General features: G+C 38.2%; 1 protein-coding gene across 12 annotated transcripts in view; it reads left to right on the top strand.

The window, feature by feature from the left end:
- The first annotated feature begins 1,096 nt into the window (after window positions 1–1,096).
- CDK12 (cyclin dependent kinase 12) overlaps window positions 1,097–22,039 on the top strand; it is a 75,412-nt gene continuing 54,469 nt past the window's right edge. For all 12 annotated transcript variants that reach the window (XM_079797431.1, XM_079797429.1, XM_079797427.1 and 9 more), the window contains exons 1-5: window positions 1,097–2,717; window positions 7,700–8,581; window positions 16,693–16,869; window positions 17,897–18,036; window positions 18,574–18,744. In XM_079797431.1, coding sequence (XP_079653557.1) covers window positions 1,666–2,717; window positions 7,700–8,581; window positions 16,693–16,869; window positions 17,897–18,036; window positions 18,574–18,744 — 2,422 coding nt within the window. In that variant the 5' untranslated portion in view covers window positions 1,097–1,665. The remainder of the gene's footprint in view (window positions 2,718–7,699; window positions 8,582–16,692; window positions 16,870–17,896; window positions 18,037–18,573; window positions 18,745–22,039) is intronic.

The raw sequence follows: 22,039 nt of genomic DNA, 5'->3' as shown, positions 1-22,039 counted from the left end.
TTTGCCTCCCCGAAGGACGGCTTAACCATTGCATATATTCACTATTTTGTCAATTCCACTGTTGATTTCTTCTTTGTGGTTGGCTGATTGAGTTCCTGTCAAGCTCACCCGGTTTATAGCTGGGTTTGCAAAATACTGTGCTATGTTTTCTTTAATTTTTTTCCTGGGCTACATTTAAAAAAAATGTTTTCATTTTAACATAACTAATTCAGTCTTTTTTTGTTTTGTTTTTTTTGTTAATCTTCGCCAAAGGATATTTTCCCATTGATTTTTATAGAGAGAGTGGAAGAGAGAGGGAGAGACAGAGAAACATCCATGTGAGAGAGACACCTGGATTGGTTGCCTCCTGCATGAGCTGCGACCAGGGCCCTGGCCAGGAAGAAGCCTGGAACCGAGGTACATGCCCTTGACCAGAATCGAACCCAGGACTCTTTGGTCCTCAGACCAAGGCTCTATCCACTGAGCCAAACTGGCTAGGGCTCTGGGCTACATTTTAACAGCAAGAATAGCATTGCCCTAGCCTAGCTGATTTGGCTCAGTGGATAGAGCATCAGCCTGCGGACTGAAGGGTCCTGGGTTCTATTCCCGTCAAGGGCACATGCTGGGATTGTGGGCTCCATCCCCAGTGGGGGGTGTGCCGGTGGCAGCCCATCACTGATTCTCTCTCATCATTGATGTTTCTATTTCTCTCCCTCTCCCTTCCTCTCTGAAATAAAAACAAAACAACAAAAAAGAATAGCATTTAGTAAAAAACACCCAGACCTGGAGGCAGGTGTCCTATCTAATGCGCTGTAGTTGAAAATATTAGGTGCGCGGGTGCCTGAGGTACCTGAGAGTGTTTGTTCAAAGAATTATCAATAAAGTTTTGAATTAAAAAAAATTCTCCTAGCTCCGTTTGCATAAAGTTTTGATCAAATGGGGAAACAAGGAGCTTATCGCGAGAATATGGAAGATCGCGTTTTGTGCTTGGGGCCTGGTTCTCGCGTTGTTTGATCAAGCAGTAGAAAGAAGTAAGGCACGAAATACCGCGAGCTTAGTATTCTCGCGATATTTCCTGGGCTTGCCCCCTCCCCCTCCTCCGAGTGCCGTTTCGGTTTAACCTAGTGTGGGATTGAGGCTGTGAGGGAGCGAGTGAGTGTGTGAGGTACTGAGGTGAGGCGGAGGCAAGAAAAGGAACTCCCTCAGGAGCGAGGGACAAAGGGTGTGTGAGGCACCTAGGCCGCGGGACCTGAGCGACAGGAAGCCACCCCGAGTCTGGCTACCGGGTAGGGGAAAGGCCCGTGCCGTCCTCATTGGGCTCCCGAGCCGGAGTCGGCCCCGCAGCCCAGGGCCGTCGGCTTCCTACTTCCTCGACCTCGCCGGCCCCCGCGCCTGAGGATTGGCGCCGCGTGGGGAGGAGGGCAAACAGACTTGAGCGGCTGCTGGTTGTCTCGCAACCCCACTGCTGAGGAACTCTCATTTCTTCCCTGGCTCCTTCACCCCTACCTCATGTAGGAGGGTGCCGACGAGTCGGGAGGGAGGAGGAGCCTGCGCCACGGTCCCTTCCCTCCCCACCCCCTACTAGGGGTGCTTTGGTAGGCGTGGGGTTGGGATTGGGGGGAGGGTGGGGGTTACTTTTTGGAGTGCTGGGGAACTTTTCCCCCTTTTGAAGCCAGGGGAAAGGGGATGCCCAATCCAGAGAGACATGGGGGCAAGAAGGACGGGAGTGGAGGAGCTTCTGGAACTTTGCAGCCGTCATCGGGAGGTGGCAGCTCCAACAGCAGAGAGCGTCACCGCTTGGCGGCGAAGCACAAGCGGCACAAGTCCAAGCACTCCAAAGACATGGGTTTGGTGACCCCCGAAGCAGCACCTTTGGGTACAGTTATCAAACCTTTGGTGGAGTATGATGACATCAGCTCTGATTCAGATACCTTCTCTGACGACATGGCCTTCAAATTAGACAGGAGGGAGAATGATGAACGTCGTGGAACTGATCGGAGTGACCGCTTGCACAGACATCGTCACCACCAGCACAGACGTTCCCGGGACTTACTAAAAAGTAAACAGACAGAAAAAGAAAAAAAACAGGAAGTTTCCAGTAAGTCGGGATCAATGAAGGACCGGATATCAGGAAGTTCAAAGCGTTCAAATGAGGAGAATGATGACTATGGGAAGGCACAGATCTCAAAAAGCAGCAGCAGCAACAAGGAATCCAGGTCATCCAAACTCCACAAGGAGAAGACTCGGAAAGAACGTGAATTGAAGTCTGGGCACAAAGACCGGAGTAAAAGTCATCGGAAAAGGGAAACACCCAAAAGTTACAAAACAGTGGACAGCCCCAAAAGGAGATCCAGGAGTCCCCACAGGAAATGGTCTGACAGTCCCAAGCAAGATGATAGCCCCTCAGGAGCTTCTTATGGCCAAGATTATGACCTTAGTCCCCCAAGATCGCACACCTCCAGCAATTATGACTCCTACAAGAAGAGTCCTGGAAGCACCTCAAGAAGGCAGTCTATTAGTCCACCTTACAAGGAGCCTTCGGCCTACCAGTCCAGCACCCGGTCACCCAGTCCTTACAGTAGACGACAGAGATCTGTGAGTCCCTATAGCCGGAGACGTTCCTCAAGCTACGAAAGGAGTGGCTCTTACAGTGGGAGATCACCCAGTCCCTATGGTCGAAGGCGATCCAGCAGCCCTTTCACTAGCAAACGGTCTCTGAGTCGGAGTCCACTCCCCAGGTGAGCTATTTGTCTAACAGTCCTTTCTTTCTTAGGGTGGGTTATGAGAAACTGGCAATTAGTCATGTTAGGTTGATGTTCCCATTATTTATTGACTAGAACACTTTACTATTGGCTAGTCACTCAAGTGAGTGAATCTGGTCTCCTCTTAACCCAGAATTTGAAAAGTGGGGAGTTACATGCCTAAAACTGCTAAAGGTAGGTACTTCCAGTGGGTCTTCAGCTGTAAGCTCCTGTGTAAGAAAAATTGTGCATGGAGTTGATACTAGTTTCCAAAGTTTATCTAGTTTATTCTGTTGCTTTATTTAAAAATTTTTAAAAATCATATTGATATTAGTGCTTGAGACCTCATTGAACCTGATTAGAGATGTAAGAAATTACAGATTTTCATTTGAATTATCTTGAAACTGTTTGCCTACCATTTGTTCTGACCAGTGTCTTCAAACTTGTTAAATTTACTTATTTCCTAGTAGACAATGTTTTGATAACTTACCAAGGCTCCTGTCTTTCCACAGATATTTCTAGTGGAAATTCAGCTGATTCGTGCTTTTTCCTTTTGATGGTAGAGCCTAGCAGAAATTGGTTCCAATGAGAATTTGATTTTCTTTATAGCACCACCATTGACCTATTAAGATTTGCTGTATTCTGTGACCACTAGCAATTTTCAAAATCTTTCTCTGAAAAAATGGTAATAGTGCCTCTACTGTGTTATTTTTGCAAGGAAGACATGTTAGTTTGAAATTTAATTGTTGGAGTGAATTATCTATTGGAAACCGTGTTCTTGTTCGTAGATGATGAAATTGTACCTCTCTCTTTGTGGACTCACCTTTGTCCACAAAAGCAGAACACGGGCTTTGGAGTTACACCTGAGTGGAGTCCTAATCTTGCTGTGTGTCCTTTGGCAAATAATTTCTCCATGCCCAAGTTTTTTCACCTGTAAAATGAGAATAGTAACTACCAACTTCTAGAGCTGTTGTGAGGATTAAATTAGTAAATATGAAGTGCATAGCACAGTGCTTGGAACCCGAAGCCAGTCAGTAAATTCTATGAGTAAGGAAAATGTTGTTGTTGAATACTTCTAGAGAAATTACTCCAACTAGAAAAAAACCCATGCATATCTTTTATATGTCAATGTGAGTAATTTTTGTCAACTTACACTTATAATTATTCATAAACTAGTTTGAATTGATCAAGCCTGCCGAGTTCCTAGTTGTCAGGGTCCGAAGTTCCTTAGTTTTTCCTCCATTTCATAATAATTTTTCAAAAACAGAAAAGTTTAAAGAATTGTAGTAAGGACCCATACATGTACCACCTACATTCTACAGTTAATATTTGCTATATATTTTATATCTATCCATCGATTCACCTTTTGTTTTGATTTATCTTAAAGTAAATAGCTGACATTAGTATACTTCACTATCAATGTTTTATTTAGCCTGTATATCATTAGCTAGAGGTTATCAGCTAATGAGGGGTAAAATTTATATACATGGAATTGGATATCTTAAATGTACCATTTGTAGGTTGTTTAGTTTTTTAAGGAACCCTAAGAAATGAAATATTTTCAGAATTTTTCTTCTCTTTTGTTTAAGTGAAAGAGTTTATTAGTGAAGCACTACACAGAAAGTGGCTACTCCACAGACAGTAGCCAGATACTTGTTTGCTTGAGGGAGTAGTTTAATAAAGTTGTTCTGAGAATTTTTATTGTTGTGGGGTTTGGGAATACAGAAGTGCATTGGGGTTAAAACACTAAAACGAGTTTCAGTAAGAACTGTGGCTTTGCAGTGATTCCTTTTGGATTTATATCTTAGGTTTTCTTCTACTCAGTTAATTGGAACTAGTGCAGAAATGGTCAAAATAAATCAAGAAAGAATTGGAGACACATTATGATAGTATAGGAAATAAATATAAGTACCTCATTGTACAAAACTTTCTTAGAGTCAAAGTAGAGGAACATACAGATCCTTCTACGGTATTCTCTGTGTTTTTTCCTTGGGAGAGAGTCAAAATTAAACAAGCAGCTTGTTTTAAAGGACAAAACGAATTGGCAGAAATGCAAGGTCTTTGTATTTACTAAATTAGTAGTGATTAATAGTAGTAATTTCATTTCAGATGGGTGGAACCTAACTTAATTCAGGGGAAAAGTATATTTATTTTTGAAGACAATTTTTTTTTTATTACCTGAGTTTACCTATTTGCTGTCTCCCCCCCACCCCCCCTTTAAAAATATTTTGATTGATTTCTGAGCGGCAGGGAGAGGGAGAGACAGAAACATCAATGATAGAGAAGCATTGATTGGCTGCCTCCCACTAGGGATCCAGCCCACAACCTGGGCATGTGACCTGACTGGAAATCCATCCATGACCTCCTGGTTCACAGGTTGATGCTCTACCACTGAACCATGCTGGCAGGGCCTGTCTCTCCCCCCTTTTTTTTCCTTGAAGAGTGGGTCTGGATCTCAAATACAGCATATGTATCAGAAAAAATACCTTAAGTATATGGTCATCCAAATGTCCCATTAACAATAGGCTTCTTCTATTCAGAAATTCAAGGGCTTTTAAAGCAAAGTTCCTTAGAAAGATTTAGTCACGCTGAAAGATTATAGAAACAATGCTTTGTATAGCGTGGTCTCTGACATTACTTAGTGATTGGGATTTTAGAAGTTTTTCCTGGGGTAGAGGTGTTAATTTTATACCAGCTATAATTCAAACAGAAAACCTCTTGTTTCAGCCAGTTTTTTTTACAAGAGAAGTATTAATTTTCTTAAGGATAAATGGGTATTTGGTAAATCTACTTAACTAATCTCAGCAGTTTACATACATGCATATATATATGTACATATATATGTATATGTATATGTTGTTGTTGTTTTGAGTACTTTGATTCTAATAACGACTTTATATTTTAACTAAGTTTTGGGGGCAAATTTCCAAAGAGCAGTATAGGTATAAGAAAATCATGGCTAACACCCTGTGAGTTGTTTTCACTACACATATATGCTATTTTGAAATGTTTTGATTCATGTCTTACCAGTGATCAAAGATAAAGGGAGATACTGAAGATCTGGAATGGAAACAATTTATTTTAGACTACTGGGCAAATTATGTTTTGTCTAGTTACATTTTAGTGCTAATTTCCCCATACACACACACATCTTGAAACCTAAGCACATTAGGCTTTTTTAAAAAGCAAAAGGGCCCTGGACGGTTTGGCTCAGTGGATAGAGCATTGGCCTGTGGACTCAAGGGTCCTGGGTTCGATTCCGGTCAAGGGCACGTGCCTGGGTTGCCTGCTCGATCCCCAGTGTGGGGGCATGTAGGAGGTGGCTGATCAGTGATTCTCTCATCATTGATGTTTCTCTCTCTCTCCCTCTGCCTTCCTCTCTGAAATCAATAAAAATTATATATTTCTTAAAAAAAGCAAAAAGAGTGCAGCCAGTATGGCTCAGTGGTTAAGCATTCAACCTATGAACCAGGAGGTCACAGTTGGATTCCCAGTCAGGTCACATGCCCAGATTGTGGGCTGGATCAGGAGGCAGCTGATCAATGATTCTCTCTCATCTTTGGTGTTCCTATCTCTCTCTTCCTCTCTGAAATCAATAAAAATATATTTAAAACAAAAGCGAAAAGATTGAGGGTTGGGTTTCAATTTAGAATAATCTGCCTCATAGATTCTAAAATTTTATTTCCTGATCCTTCCTTAATAATGAAAATAAAATAAACGTGCAATAATACCTTGCTTTACGAGTTCCTAAAAAGTTGATTAGAAATCATTTTATATTAGAAAGTACCAAAAGCTATTATAGTTTTGAGAACTTTTAATAAATTATTTTGGTAAGACAGTTCTTGTATCTTGGGGGTTTGTTTAGGCACAATTTAATTATAAATTGAGGATACAAGGTACAAAAATTTTTTCCTGGGACCTGTCAGTTAAGTAGTTCTCTAGTTAAAAATTTAGATATTGGGCCTGTCTGATGTGGCTCAGTGGTTGAGCGTCATCGAACCATGCACCAATAGGTCACCAGTTCTGTTACTGGTCAGGGCACATACCTGGGATGCAGGCTCGATCCCCAGCATGGGCATGCAGGAGGCAGCCAATCAGTGTTGATTCTCTCTTGTCTATGTTTTTCTCTCTCTCCCTCTCTCTCTTCCTCTCTAAAATCAATAAAAACATTTAAAAAATTTATATTTTGGTGAAACATGCTAGTTACTTTTAATTTCTTGATTGATATAACCCCCCTTTGGTATAGAGTATGACTTTTTAAATCATGTTTTCACTTTATCAGAAATTTAAACCAAAATTTTAAAAGTAAACATTGTGAATATTGGTATTTCCTAACATGGGGGGAAAATATTGATCTTCCTTTGATTAAATAATTTTTAGTGTTATATGATAGAAATGTATTGTCATACAGGATTTAGTTCCTATTTCTTAAATAAACTTTTTTAGAATAGTTTTAGATTTGCAGAAAAATTGTGAAGATAGTGCAGACTTCTTACATGTCCTGAAACCCAGTTTCCCCATTATTAACATCTTATATTAGTATGATACATTTGTTACAATTAAACCAATTAATGAACCAATGTTGATTTATTATTATTTGACAACTAATCTATTTTTAAGCTTGCTAACTTTTTTAATTTTTTTATTTTATTTTATTGATTTATTACAGTGAGGAAGAGAGAGGGATAGAGAGTTAGAAACATCGATGAGAGAGAAACATTGACCAGCTGCCTCTTGCACACCCCCTACTGGGGAAGTGCCCGCAACCAAGGTACATGCCCTTGACCGGAATCGAACCTGGGACCTTTCAGTCCGCAGGCTGACGCTCTATCCACTGAGCCAAACCGGTTTCGGCTAAGCTTGCTAACTTAAAGTGTTTGGGTTTTTTTTAAGTTATAGTTCTCCATAGTTTAACTGATCTATTTTCCTTTATATTGCTATAGCCTATCCATTGAACTGTCTTTTTCTTTTTCCATTAGGAAGTCCATGAAGTCTAGAAGTAGAAGTCCTGCATATTCAAGACATTCATCTTCTCATAGTAAAAAGAAGAGATCCGGGTCACGTAGTCGACATTCCAGTATCTCACCTGTCAGACTTCCATTGAACTCCAGCTTGGGAGCTGAACTCAGTAGGAAAAAGAAGGAAAGAGCAGCTGCTGCAGCAGCAGCAAAAATGGATGGAAAGGAATCCAAGGGTTCACCTATTATTTTGGCTAGGAAAGAGAACAGTTCAGTAGAAGCTAAGGATTCAGGTTTGGAGTCTAAAAAGTTACCCAGAGGTTTAAAATTGGAAAAACCTGCCCCAGATACTGAACTAGTGAATGTAACACATCTAAACATAGAAGCCAAAAATTCTTTAGATACAGGGAAAGTAAAGGTGGATGAGAACTCTGAAAAGCATCCTGTTCTTAAAGATTTGAAAGTACAGGGATCAAGAGACACTAAACCCATGGCATTGAAGGAGGAGATTGTTACTCCAAAAGAGACAGAGACAACAGAAAAGGAGACCCTTCCACCTCTCCCCACAGTTACTTCTCCTCCACCTCCTTTACCAACTACTACCCCTCCGCCTCAGACCCCCCCTTTGCCACCTTTGCCTCCACTACCAGCTATTCCACAGCAACCACCTCTGCCTCCTCCCCAACCAGCATTTAGTCAGGTTCCTGCTTCTAGTCCTTCAACTTTGCCCCCTACACACTCAAGGACGTCTACTCTGTCCTCTCAGGCAAATTCTCAGCTCCCTGTACAGGTTTCTATGAAGACTCAAGTGTCTGTAACAGCTGCTATTCCACACCTAAAAACGTCAACATTGCCTCCTCTGCCCCTTCCACCCTTATTACTTGGAGAAGATGACATGGATAGGTAAGTCCCATAGTTAACTGAGAAAACTTAACCTCTTGATCTAAGTGTAATACATTTTTCACAAACTTTGTTAAAACTGCTCTAATGCATGGCTATTTAGAATGCTTTTATGAATAGGAAATGCCTTTGATGTTCAGTTTTCAATGGAAAAGTCCTTATTTATGATATTACTTAGGAAGAATTACAATTTGAGGCCCAGTAACCCTTTTTCTCATAAGTCTATTTATTGATAAGGCTACTTTGGATTCAAATTTAAAAAAATCAATAGCATTTTCTTCTCAAATCTTTATGTTGAAAATTTTAGTAGCTATAGAAAAATTTTTTTAAATGATACAGTTAACACCCTTATACTCTTCACCTAGATCTACCAGTGGTTAACTTTTGACCACATTTGCTTTAACTGTAGATATTTGATACTTATAACTACTTTAATATGTCTCTAATAATATTAACAACATAATATAAATAATAATGTTCTATATATATAAAAGCCTAAGTGACCATTATGACCAAATGACTGCAATGACTGGAACAACTGGTCGACCAGTTGCTATGACGCGCACTGACCACCAGTAGACGCTCAATGCAGGAGCTGCCCCCTGGTGGTCAGTGCACTCTCACATCCAACCTCCCCTGGCTGGCCAACCTCCCACAGTCCCTCCCCCCAGCCGGCCAGCCCCCCATAGGCCTCGTAGGCCTCAATGGCAAGCCAGGCCTAGGGACCCCACCCGTGCACGAATTCGTGCACCGGGCCTCTAGTAGTAATAATAATAGTGGATATCCTCAGTGGTCCTTAAAATGTCTTATATCTGCTTTTTTGTTTTGTTTTGCTTTGTTTTTCCTTCCTGGTCCAGGAGAAAAATAAGCCAGGTTTATTTATTTTAAAAAGTTCTGCTTAAAAAAACGCTAAAAAAAATTATTCTATGAGAAGCAGAAGAACAATATGTAGAATCGTTACTAGTTAGAATACAAATTCACAATGGGATGATGAGAAAAACTAATTTTAATAAGTTCTCTGAGTATTGAGAACTCATAAATGATTATGAAGCATGAGTAACTTTATAGAAGACATTAGGAAATATTTTTAATTACTTGGCAGAACTAGCTAGGCAACTGCCACCAAACACAGTTTAGCAGTGACATATACCATGACAGCATTTATGTTACTGTTTTTTACTGAGATGCCCTTTTGTTCTCTAGGATATAAGTTTAGTTTACTGCACCAAATTTTCGTTGTAAGCACAAAAATAAGTACCACTGATTTTGCATCCTGTACCAATTCTCAACCCTCCATTACTTTCCAAGTGACATAGGTAATTTGAACAGTGATATATTTCAGCCATTTAGATCTATATTTTTCCAGACTACCCTCTGAACCTTTTAGGAAGGTGCAAGTGCAATAAATGGGGAAAACCCCCTACCCCTAAAACTTTTTAAAAGAATGGTGGTAAATCTGATTTTAAAGAAAAAATCCACATTTTCTTCTAATATTAATAGGTATTTATGAATTCTGCCACATACTGAGAACTGTAAAGATGAATAACAGAGCCTGAAATTTATGTAGAGATACTTATAGATACAAGCTATATGTTTTTATAGTTTTTGTTGGAAAAGGAACATTAGTCAGTTTAACGTCATCCAAAGGGACCCTAGGCCATTATCTTACCCACAAGAACCACATTTAAATATTAGTTTATATAGTGGTTAGAGCAATATCAGTGTGGCTAAGAATCTTTATTTTGAAATGTTTATTTAGCTAGCCAAATAATTATTGAATCTACCTATCCTGGGTCATGTGGAGTGCAGGTTTTCAGGTGGAATGATGTTGATAGATGGCACATAGGGGTTTCTATATTTCAGATTAGAAATGAAGGGTAAAGTAAGACCATACAGTGCTTATGAAAGTATGCGTGGCTATCTTTAAGAATGTGTATGAGAGAGGATGAAGTGAGCAAACTATTTTTGTTATAGATCAATTCTGATTCTGAAAGTATAACTATACTTTATTTCATAGTCCAATGTAATTATTTTTAAATGTATGTTTATTACCAGTTGTTTTTCACTTATAAGCAAATTATTAAAGGTAGAAAAATGGAAGTTAAGATTTCTTTCAATATCTATTTGTTCATATATATATATATATATATATATACACACATATATGCTCTCCATGTGCCATTTATATCTATTTTTCACATGAAAAATAATTTTTATGTAAGAAAACTTTTCAGGAAGAAATTTAAAAGTTGCATATGGACCTCACTTATATTCTTCTCTTCTCATGTGAAATTGCAGCAGCTTAAATGTTAAGAATATGATACACAGCTTTTTATTGCCTGCAGTGCTTTAAACAAGGCACACAGAATGCATTCAGTAAATATTGGTTATTTGAATGAATAAGTAAAACTGCTGAAGGAGTCAGAGTCTGTGTGAAATGGCACTGGGCATGTAGTTAAATCATTTGGCACATGGATGACATAAAGCTTGTATTAGAGGATTTGTCTTCTTTTAGTTAAAATCCTTTTGGAAAAAGAATGAAACTTTTCTTTCAAACATATAGATTGCGCAGGAGTGTATTAACCCAGGTATCAAATGCAGGAGTGAATTTAATTAATGGTATTGCAAAAACCTTTCTGATTCATGGTTTACATTTCTTGGTTTCAATGTGCCGGGCAGGTAGAGGAGGCTGGGGGAAGGTCAGTTGGGGGGTGGGGGTGGGGAGGAGATATATGTACTACTATTTGTAATATTTTAAACAATTAAAAAAACAAAACAAAACAAAGGCTGCCTCGCCGGAGTGGCTCAGGTGTTTAGTGTTGTCCTGTGCACCGAAAGTTTGCCAGTTTGATACCCTATCAGGGCACATGCCTGGGTTGTGGGTTTGATCCCCAGTCGGGTCGGAGGGAGGTTGGGTCAGGGCACATAGGGAAGGCAACCAATTGATGTTTTTCTCTCATATTGATTTCTCTCCCTTTCTCTCTTCTCCCCTTCCTCTCTCTTAAGAATGTACTCAGGTGAGGATTAAAAAAAAAAAGCAAAGACTGCCAAACACCCACTTCAAAATAGTATGTTCTTCATGAACATAGTTCATGAGGATCTCTTGCTTTGAAAGAGATCATCTGTATGAAACTTTCAGTTAACCATATAGTTTATAAATCTTTTTATTTTATTATTATTTTGTTGGTAGCCTGGTTTATTTGGAGTTTATTAGACTTCTGTAGAGTCTACACTATTCTTTTTTTAAAATATATTTTTATTGATTTCAAAGAGGAAGGCAGAGGGAGAGAGATAGAAACATCAACGATGAGAATCATTGATCGGCTGCCTCCTGCATGCCCCACACTGGGGATTGAGCCCACAATCTGGGCATATGCCCAGACCAGGAATTGAACCATGATCTCCTGGTTCATGGGTCAATGCTCAACCACTAAGCTACACTGGCCAGCCTACACTATTCTTAATAGCTGTTTATTTAAAGTATTGAGCTCTTATAGAAAAGAAGGTATCTGTATGAGCAGATTTGATTTAGGATTTTGCTAATAGAATGTTTAGTTCTAATTTTTAAAAATATATATTTTTATTATTTCAGAGAGGAAGGGAAAGGGAGAGAGGGATAGAAACATCAATGATGATAGAATCATTGATTGGCTGCCTCCTGCATGCTTCACACTGGGGATCAAGCTCATAACCTGGGCATGTGCCCTGACTGGAAATTGAACCGTGACTAGGTCAATGCTCAACCACTGAGCCACACTGGCTGGGCTGTTTCCAATTTTTAATGTATCACACACGAATTTTTTTTTTTGTGTGTGTGTGCGAGAGAGAGAGAGAGAGAGAGAGAGAGAGAGACACTGATTTGTTGTTCCATCTATTGATTCATTCAGTGGTTGATTCCTGACCTGCAACCTTGGTGTTTCAGGACAATGCTCTAACCAACTGAGTACCCAACCAGAGCTCAACTCGAATTTTTAATTGAAGTTTGTAAGAATAAATCACTTTTTAAATAATCTGCTTTAAGTGGAAGAGGATAAATTATCATATTTAAAGTTTATGCTATTAAATTTTTAACATTATGAAGAAATTTTCTTTTTAAATAGTTCAAAAGGAATTATACTTTTTTAACAATAAAGACTTCTTCTTAGAGGTGTTTATACATTGTACAGATTAAATTTCATCATTATAAATTTCAAGAGACTATTGGGGAGCGGGGGCAGCTGGGGAGAGGTCAGTGGGGGGAAAAGACTTATTTAATACTTTAAGCAATAAAGAATTTAAAAAAAGAGAGAGACTCTTTTTAAAAAATATATATTTTATTGATTTTTTACAGAGAGGAAGGGAGAGGGATAGAGAGTTAGAAACATCGATCAGTTGCCTCCTGCACACTCCCTACTGGGGATGTGCCCGCAATCAAGGTACATGCCTTGACCAGAATCGAACCTGGGACCCTTGAGTCCGCAGGCTGATGCTCTATCCACTGAGCCAAACCGGCCAGGGCGAGAGAGAGACTCTTAAACTTCAGGCATTCCTGGATCTTGACAACTTTTATACATGAGCTCTGGCCAGTGATCTCAGTGGTTAGAGCGTTGGCCTGTGCTCTATACTGAGGGATTGTGGGCTTGACTCCTGGTCACAAGGGCATGTACCCCGGTTGCAGGTTTGATCCCCAGCCCTGGTCGGGGTGCATGCAGGAGGCAACCAATCGATTTGTCTCTTTCACGTTGATGTTTTCTCTCTTTCTTTCTCCTTCTCTACCTTCCACTCTCTCTTTCTAAAAACAGAAAAGTAATGGAAAAAATAATCCTCTGGTGAGGTTTAAAAAAAAATATTATTCATGAGTATTATTCAATCTACTCACCATATGTGAGTTGTCTATAGGTATAAATTAGGAACGAGGAAGTACTGATACTAAGGTAGTTCAGTACTTCTTGGTACTGGATTTTTAAGTAATGACTTAAGAGTCAGTGTCTGCTTCCCTGTGTTAGAACATCTCGACATCCGTATGTCTTCAGAACTATATAGAGCTATATTTTACTGAGTGCCCTACACTAAAGGCTAAAGACCATAAAGTTGTTAAGCATTGCAATTTTATGGGCCATCATTCCAAGGTTTTTTTGAACATTGGAATTTGTTGAAATAGCATTTGATCCATATTCAACATGTATGTCCTGAATTAGTAGAATGTACACATCCTGTCAAACACTTATTCTTTCTTGAAAAAAACATGCTACTAATGTGATTTTTTCCCAGAAGCAATGTACATTTTCACAATAGCAAATTATATTTGAATCCATAAAGTAAACCTTGGATGAAAACAAAACCTAACTATAAAACATAGACTGAATTACATGAAATGATGGTGACAGAATTCAGATACTTGGATTCTGGTGAAGCAGAACCAAGAACTAATGTATTTCTGAATCATGAGGAGTTGGAATTTACAAAGAATATTTTGCTAACTATGCTGTACGCCTGAAACTAATACAAAATAATATTGAATGTAAACTGTAATTGAAAAATAAAAATTAAAAAAATAGTTTCTTGGGAATAAAAAACAATATCTGACATTAGTTGAGAAGTGAGGAATTTTCTTTCCCTGGATATCTTGAAAATTGGGGAAATTTTAAGAATATATATTGTATCCTGACTCAAGAGTTTCCTGGTAATATGCTTTGTTCCCAGGATAGAAAAATAGTGCAAATTGTACGATGAGTAATTTAACAGAAAGTTCAGATGATCATTTTGCACTCCATTTTTAGTTGATCTGAGTACAAACTAATCTAGATTCTATTCTGTCTGATTTACAGGAGCTTAAAATGATGAAAATTGATAGGAAGTAGTAGCTTTTGAGTTGTTTCACACACAAAGGGCAGCAGTATGCTTCAAAAAGGTACATTGTAAGGGTAGAGCTATTCTTTATGAAACATATTCATGAAAGAATATGTTTCATCTTCTAAGATCTTCTTTTAAGACTTCCATCCCCTGTAGTTATCAACTGCATGTACCTGGCCTTTAGAAATTAGTATGTTAAACTGAACCAGTTTAGTAGGAGTAACTATCCATAGGGCTTGTTTACCAAAGAAAAGTATTGCTTAGAGTAGCAAAATTATAAGCCTGTCTAGGCATGTTGTAAAGCTGTTCAAAAGTAATTCAGATCAAGTTTTTTGAATGGAAATGTAATGCTCAAGTCACAATCTGCTTTAAAAAGAAAAAGGAGAATATGGTTTTTTATAACCACTTGTCAAAAAAAGTGGAGGAGGCTCCTACTGTGGTTAGGGTTCTCAGATCCTTTTCAACCTTCTGATACTGTGATGGAGTAGAAAAGGCTTACTATTTAACGTGGTTTTATTTGTAGGAGTGAATTAATATACTGCACTGTCTTTTATGAGGACATGCATGGCACAAAATCCTTCACCTACTTAAATTAAATTAAATTGATATAGTTAAAATTTGGATCTCAAAACTGTGATTTCCAATCTATTCCAGAAAAGCCATCCTTTTTTCCCCACTGACCATAACTTGTTGATTATCATGAGAGATCTGCTTGCTTGATCTGCTTTTTTTTTTTTTAATATATTTCATTGATTTTTTACAGAGAGGAAGAGAGAGGGATAGAGAGCTAGAAACATCGATGAGAGAGAAACATCGATCAGCTGCCTCTTGCACACCCCCCACCGGGGATGTGCCCGCAACCAAGGCACATGCCCTTGTCTGGAATCGAACCCGGGACCCCTGAGTCCGCAGGCTGACGCTCTATCCACTGAGCCAAACAGGTTTCGGCTGCTTGATCTGTTTTTAATGATTCTGTAATAGTTGCTTGGACTTCTCCTTAGATTTTTTAGTTTGAGGTTTATTTATCTATCTTGGCAGGTCAGATATGGTTGCCTTTTGCTTCCAAACCAATAGAATAAGTCAGTATACTTTTCACTAGTTTTGATTTCCAGCTTAGCTTTATTTCTTTTTCTGAGTTCTAAAATACTACTCCCTTTGTCCAAGTTCTCTCCACATCTTTAGCGATATGGTAGTGTTACATTGTTGAGCTTTCTTTCATTGTTTAAATCTTTGCTGGTTAAAATATAGAGTAGGTTTGATGATGCCATGAGTTGTAGTGATACTTTGCAAATTTAAGATGATTACTTTCTACATTTTATTTCATCTCAGTAAAAATCCAAATAGAATCTGGCCCATGTGGCTCAGTGTTTGAGTGTTGCCCCATGCACCAAGAGGTTTCTGATTCGATTCCCAGTCAGGGCATATGCCTGGGTTACAGGCTTGATTCCGGTGGGGGCATGCAGGAAGCACCTGATTGATGTTTCCCTCTCATCAATGTTTCTATTCCTCTCTCCCTCTCCCTTCCACTTTCTATAAAAATCAATATAAAAATCTTTTTTAAAAAAACCAAAACCTAAATAGAATCTTGGGAAGGATATTAAAGGAAGAGTTTGTTAAAGGACCTACAAATAATATTCCAAAATTTTTATTATTTCTTTATTTTTTAAAATATATTTTTGTTGATTTTTAGAGAGAGCGAAACATTGGTTGGTTGCTTCCCGTATTCACCACAACCTGGGCATGTGTCCTGAACAGGAATTGAACCAGTGACCTTTCTTGTTTATTTATTTTTAAAATATATTTTTATTGATTTCAGAGAAGAAGGGAGAGGGAAAGGGAGAGAGAGATAGAAACATCAATGATGAGAGAGAATCATTGATCGGCTGCCTCCTACATGTCCCCTACTGGGGATTGAGCCCACAACCCAGGCATGTGCCCTTGACCGGAACCAGACCTGGGACCCTTCAGTCCGCAGGCTGACTCTCTATCCACTGAGCCAAACTGCTAGGGCCCAGCGACCTTTTTGTTGCACAGGAAGACACTCAACCAATTGAGCCACACCGGCCAGGGCTATTATTTCTTTAATATATTATAGATTTCTTTTTGCAAAATCCAAGTCTTTTTAAGTTAGATAAACTCCTTTTTCTGACTTTGTATTATGGTTTTTTTCCTTTAAAAGTAAAATCTTTGTAATCTTTTAATAGCCAGACATTATAAAATTTGATAGTTTTATTTGCATATCCTGTAAGTAATTGTGATCTTTTCTTCTTTTTATTGTTTAGTCCAAAAGAAACTCTGCCTTCAAAACCCATAAAGAAAGAGAAGGAACAAAGGCCACGTCACTTACTCACGGACCTCCCTCTCCCTCCAGAACTCCCTGGTGGGGATCCATCTCCACCAGACTCTCCAGAACCAAAGGCAATCACACCACCTCAGCAACCATATAAAAAGAGACCAAAGTGAGTTTTTGTAGGGACCTATCCTTAAGTACAGCTTTTATTACAGTGAAGAACTTTGGAGCTTAAATCTCACACTTTCTTCTACAACCCACACCAGTAGGATCATAGAAGATTGAGCCTAATGTATATCTACTAGAGGCCCAATGCACGAAGATTCGTGCAAGAATGGGCCTTCCTTCCCCTGGCTTCCTGCACTGCAAGCGTCCCGCCTGCCCCCAGCTGCTCGGAGCCTGGATATACAAATTAACCTGCCATTTTGTTGGGTTAATTTGCATATTCCTGATTAGCTGGTGGGCATTGTGAAGGTACGATCAATTAGCATGTTACTCTTTTATTGGGTAGATTACTTTATTTTAATGGATAAAAACTTACTACTTAGGAGACCCATTCATCTACATTCACAGTTACGTAGCTGCTATTTTTTTTAGAAAAGCAATAATTTCCCCAATCCAAATATACCACGAACATTGATCCTGTTGTATCTTTTGAGTTCATAATATTTAGAGTATTGAAGAAAAAATAAAAAAATCCTTTATACTCAGGGTGTGTAAGCCATGTACACATTAATGAAATTAATAGATGTGGGATTTTTTTTTCTTTAATCACATAAATTGCCACACCATAAATTTAGTAGAATCTGGGTTTGATCTGATTGTTAGCATTCCTCTCTTAATAAAAAGTTACTTTTATTGAGCACTTATTATTGCCAAAGTTTTCTATTTTTATTGTAACCCTATGATGCAGGGATTCTTTTCCCATTCTATAGTTGAGTAAGCAAATACTCGTTAGAGGTCAGAAACCAAGCAGCAAATCTATTTTATCTTGTGTCTTCCTGAAGTAAAAAAATCTGTGTTTTAGCCATTGTGTGAGACCATTTAAACTATTTCATATTATTTAACTCCTGCCTTTTTAATAAAGAAATTCATACACTCAGGAGTTAGAGAAATCATAAAAGAAAAACATTTTTTTAGTAGACTTAATTTTAAAAAACAACGTTTTATTTTTATTTTTGTTTTGCTATTTTTAGAATTTGTTGTCCTCGTTATGGAGAAAGAAGACAAACAGAAAGTGATTGGGGGAAACGCTGTGTGGACAAGTTTGACATTATTGGAATTATTGGAGAGGGAACCTATGGCCAAGTATATAAAGCCAAGGACAAAGACACAGGTAAATATTGCCACGAAATTTAGATGGCAGGTTAAAAAGTTAGCAATACTGATGACTTAAGTGGATTTATCAAAAGTAAAGTTTGAGTTCTAATTTGGTCTCTGAAAGTTACTAAATAAACTAAAAATTTCCAAAAGAATAGTATAATTATTACAGTTTAAAAACCCTCCTCTTTTTCGTTGTCTTTTGTAAATGTTTTATAATAAGCTTGCTGGAATTTAAGAGAGGGTAAAAATAAAATGTGTAAATTGCTTTTTGTTTGATAAGGGGTTTAGTCCTTGAAGATAAAATAATGTAGTTGAATTGGTGTATTTTAATAACCAAAATGTTTAAGCCTAACTGATTATGGGATTTATAAAAATTCAAGTCTTAAAGAAATCAAAGATAAGAAAGGGAACTTAGGGATTTGTTTTTTAAGATAAAAAAGCATTAAAATAGGCATTAAGTCAGTCTTTCAGAGCAAGGGCATTATATTGACTAGATGGTAGCCAAAAAAATGCTAGTTGATACTATAATAATTTGAATTTATTGTGACAGGAGAGCTAGTGGCCCTGAAGAAGGTGAGACTAGACAATGAGAAAGAAGGTTTCCCAATCACAGCCATTCGTGAGATCAAAATCCTTCGGCAGCTAATCCACCGAAGTGTCGTTAACATGAAGGAAATTGTCACAGATAAACAAGATGCACTGGATTTCAAGAAGGACAAAGGTACAAGCAAAGAACTATGTACAGGGTAGACTAGTACATCTTACTTTTCTTTCTTAGCCTGTTTGCCTGTTTGCATTGTTTATAGTTTTTACTAAACTCCAACTTTTTTCTTGAACCTATAGCAGAATTAAGATGTCAGTTAGCATATTGCTTTTGTGTTGAATAATGCTTATTTTATAAAATGTCCATTTTTCAGTGTACTCGTGTACTTTTAGAAATTATTGTTAATTATCAAAATTAGAGTTTGCTGTACCACCTAAAGTCTTTTTTTTTAACAAATTATAATAATTATGGAAATTAAAACCCAGATTTATCAGTTACTTTCATTTCTTAAAATTTATTTTTAATTATAGTTTACAAACAATATTATATTGCTTTCAGATGTACAACATAGTGATTAGACATTCACATCCTTTATGAAGTGATCACCACAAGTTTAGTAACTGTCTGTCACCATGCATAGTTATTACAATATTATTGGCTATATCCTCTATGCTGTACATTATATCCCCGTGACTAATTTTATAATTGGCAATTTGTACTTAATTCCTTTCACCTTTTTTGCTTCTGTCCTCATGCCTTACATATCTGGCAGCCATCAGTTTGTCCACCGTATCTATCAGTTTGTTTCTTACTCTCATTTTTACATCATCCCTTCTGGTTATTGTTTGTGTGCATCCATATTTTTACATAGTTTTATACTGATATAGTTTAGAATTCAATGCAGGTATTTCTAAATCTTCAGGTTTGTTTTCCTCGATTTGTAACTTTTGTCTAATTCAGTGGTAAAATTGTTTTTTTGTTTCTGTACTTATGTTTGAAGTAGTCTGTATAGGACATCTAATATACTTTTATTGAAATAAGTCTGAAGGTTTAGAGATGGACAGCTGTGAAGAGATGGAATGTGTGAATATAATCTGGAATGTTACGAGAGAATTTGATTGGGAGAAAAAGGGGATTAAGAATATATAAACTTTGCCCTAGCTGGTTTGACTCAGTGGATAGAGTGTTGGCCTGTGGACCAAAGGGTCCCAGGTTCAATTCCGGTCAAGGGCACGTACCTTGGTTGCAGGCTCCTCCCTGGACCGGGCCCTGATAAGGGCTCGTGCACGAGGCAACCAATCGATGTGTTTCTCTCACATCAATGTTTCTCTCTGTCTTTTCCTCTCTCTATTCTACTCTCCCTAAAAATCAATGGAAAAATATCTCCGAAAAATATCCCTAGTTAAGGATTAACCAAAAATAATATACAAGGTTACAGTTGTAAAATAAGTCAGGGGGCCCGGCCAGTATTGCTCAGTGGTTGAGTATCGACCTATGAAACAGGAGGTCATGGTTCAATTCTCGGTCAGGACACATGCCATGGTTGTGGGCTTAAACCCCAGTAGGGGGGTGTGCAGGAGGCAGCCGATTGATTATTCTCTCTCGTCATTGATGTTTTTATCTCTCCCTCTCCCTTCCTCCCTGAAATCAATAAAAATATATTTTAAAAAAATAAGTCAGGGAGATGTAATGTACAGCACAGGGAATATAGTTAATGATATTGTATTAACTATGTGTACTGACCAGTGATTACTAGACATACTATGGTGATCACTTCATAAAGTATATAACATTTGAATCTCACTATGTTGTGTACCTAAAGCTAATATAATATTGTATGTCAACTATAATAAAAAATAAGTTTTACAAAAAGAGAATTGAAGTACATAAATTTAGAATGTAATGTATTAAGCTGGACTTATTTACATAGTCTTAAAGATATTAGCACTAGGGAAGTAGCACCTCTTTAGTTTGGTAGAAGTACTTTTAAAGCAATTAAAAGGGAATTCTGCTTATGTAATAGTATTTAGATAAATTTATGAAAGATCTGATACTGGCTTTATTTTCGGGAATAATATTCTGAATATTCCATGTTAGAGAGAGAGGAAGGGAGAGGTATAGAGAGATAGAAACATCAATAAGAGAGTAACATCATTGATCGGCTTCCCCCTGCATGCCCCCTACTGGGGATCGAGCCCGAAACTCGGGCATGTGCCTTGACCAGGAATTGAACTGGCATGGATAGACGCTCAACCACCAAACCACACAGGCTGGGCGAAATTAGTTATTTTTTAAAATAATAAAATAATGGATGGATGTGATGCATGCCCATTGTGGAAAAATTGAAAATATCTATATATATAAAAGGCTAATATGCAAAGTGTCCTTCTGCTCGTCTGACCGGTCGCTATGATGCACACTGACCACCAGGGGGCAGACGCTCAATGCTGGAGCTGCCGAGCTTCAGTGACTTGGCAGCAGCGGTTCTCGGGTGACGCACCACAAAACCACGAGGAGGGAGCCTGATTCCTTGCGGGGCTGCATGATTCCACCTTCGGACCCCGCTCACTCTGCAGATGCCTTTCAAGCCACCCCAGGTGTGGCCGGCTGGGGAGGGACCACGGGAGGTTGGCTCCAGGGCGTGTCTGGCCCGTCTCACCCAGTCCCACCCCGCTGGCCATTTTCTAATTAATTTCCTTTGAATGTGCACAAATTTGTGCACCGGGACACTAGTAGAAGAATAAGAAAAAGAAAATGGCAATCACTTCTCTCTACTACAACCCAGTATACCATCCTTAGAACTACTGTAGTATTAGCATTTTGGCCTATTTCTTTCTAGTACATTATATTATATATCTTTTTAAAAAATATATATTTTATTGATTTTTTACAGACAGGAAGGGAGAGGGATAGAGAGTTAGAAACATCGAAGAGAGAGAAACATCAATCAGCTGCCTCCTGCACACCCCCTACTGGGGATGTGCCCACAACCAAGGTACATGCCCTTGACTGGAATTGAACCTGGGACCCTTGAGTCCGCAGGCTGATCCTCTATCCACTGAGCTAAACCAGTTAGGGCTATATATATTTATTTTAACATTACTGGGATCAAAGTATAGTTAGTGTTTTATAGTTTGTCATAAGCAGTTTCTCATATCATTAACATGTTTTAATGACTGTGCATAAAGATAGATGAATCCAAATTTACTTCATCAGTCACTGTTGAGCAATTAATTGCCAGTTTAAAAATATATATTATAACAGTGCATTGAACGTCTTTGTACATAAATCTTTACATTTAGATTTATTTCTTAATATAGTTTCTGAGATGTAGAATTATTTGGTCAAAGGGATTTTCATATTTATTGTTAGATTGCTTTTAAGAAAGAGAGTAATAATTCATGTCCCACCAGTGAGTGTGCATTCCATTTTATCTTCCCTAACACTGAGTACATATTTTTTTAAAAATGGT

This window comes from Cnephaeus nilssonii, assembly GCF_951640355.1.
Source record: "Cnephaeus nilssonii genome assembly, chromosome: 19".
Taxonomy (NCBI): Eukaryota; Metazoa; Chordata; class Mammalia; order Chiroptera; family Vespertilionidae; genus Cnephaeus; species Cnephaeus nilssonii.
Note: the sequence above shows the minus strand (reverse complement) of the source record. Positions and strands in the feature narration are given on the sequence as shown.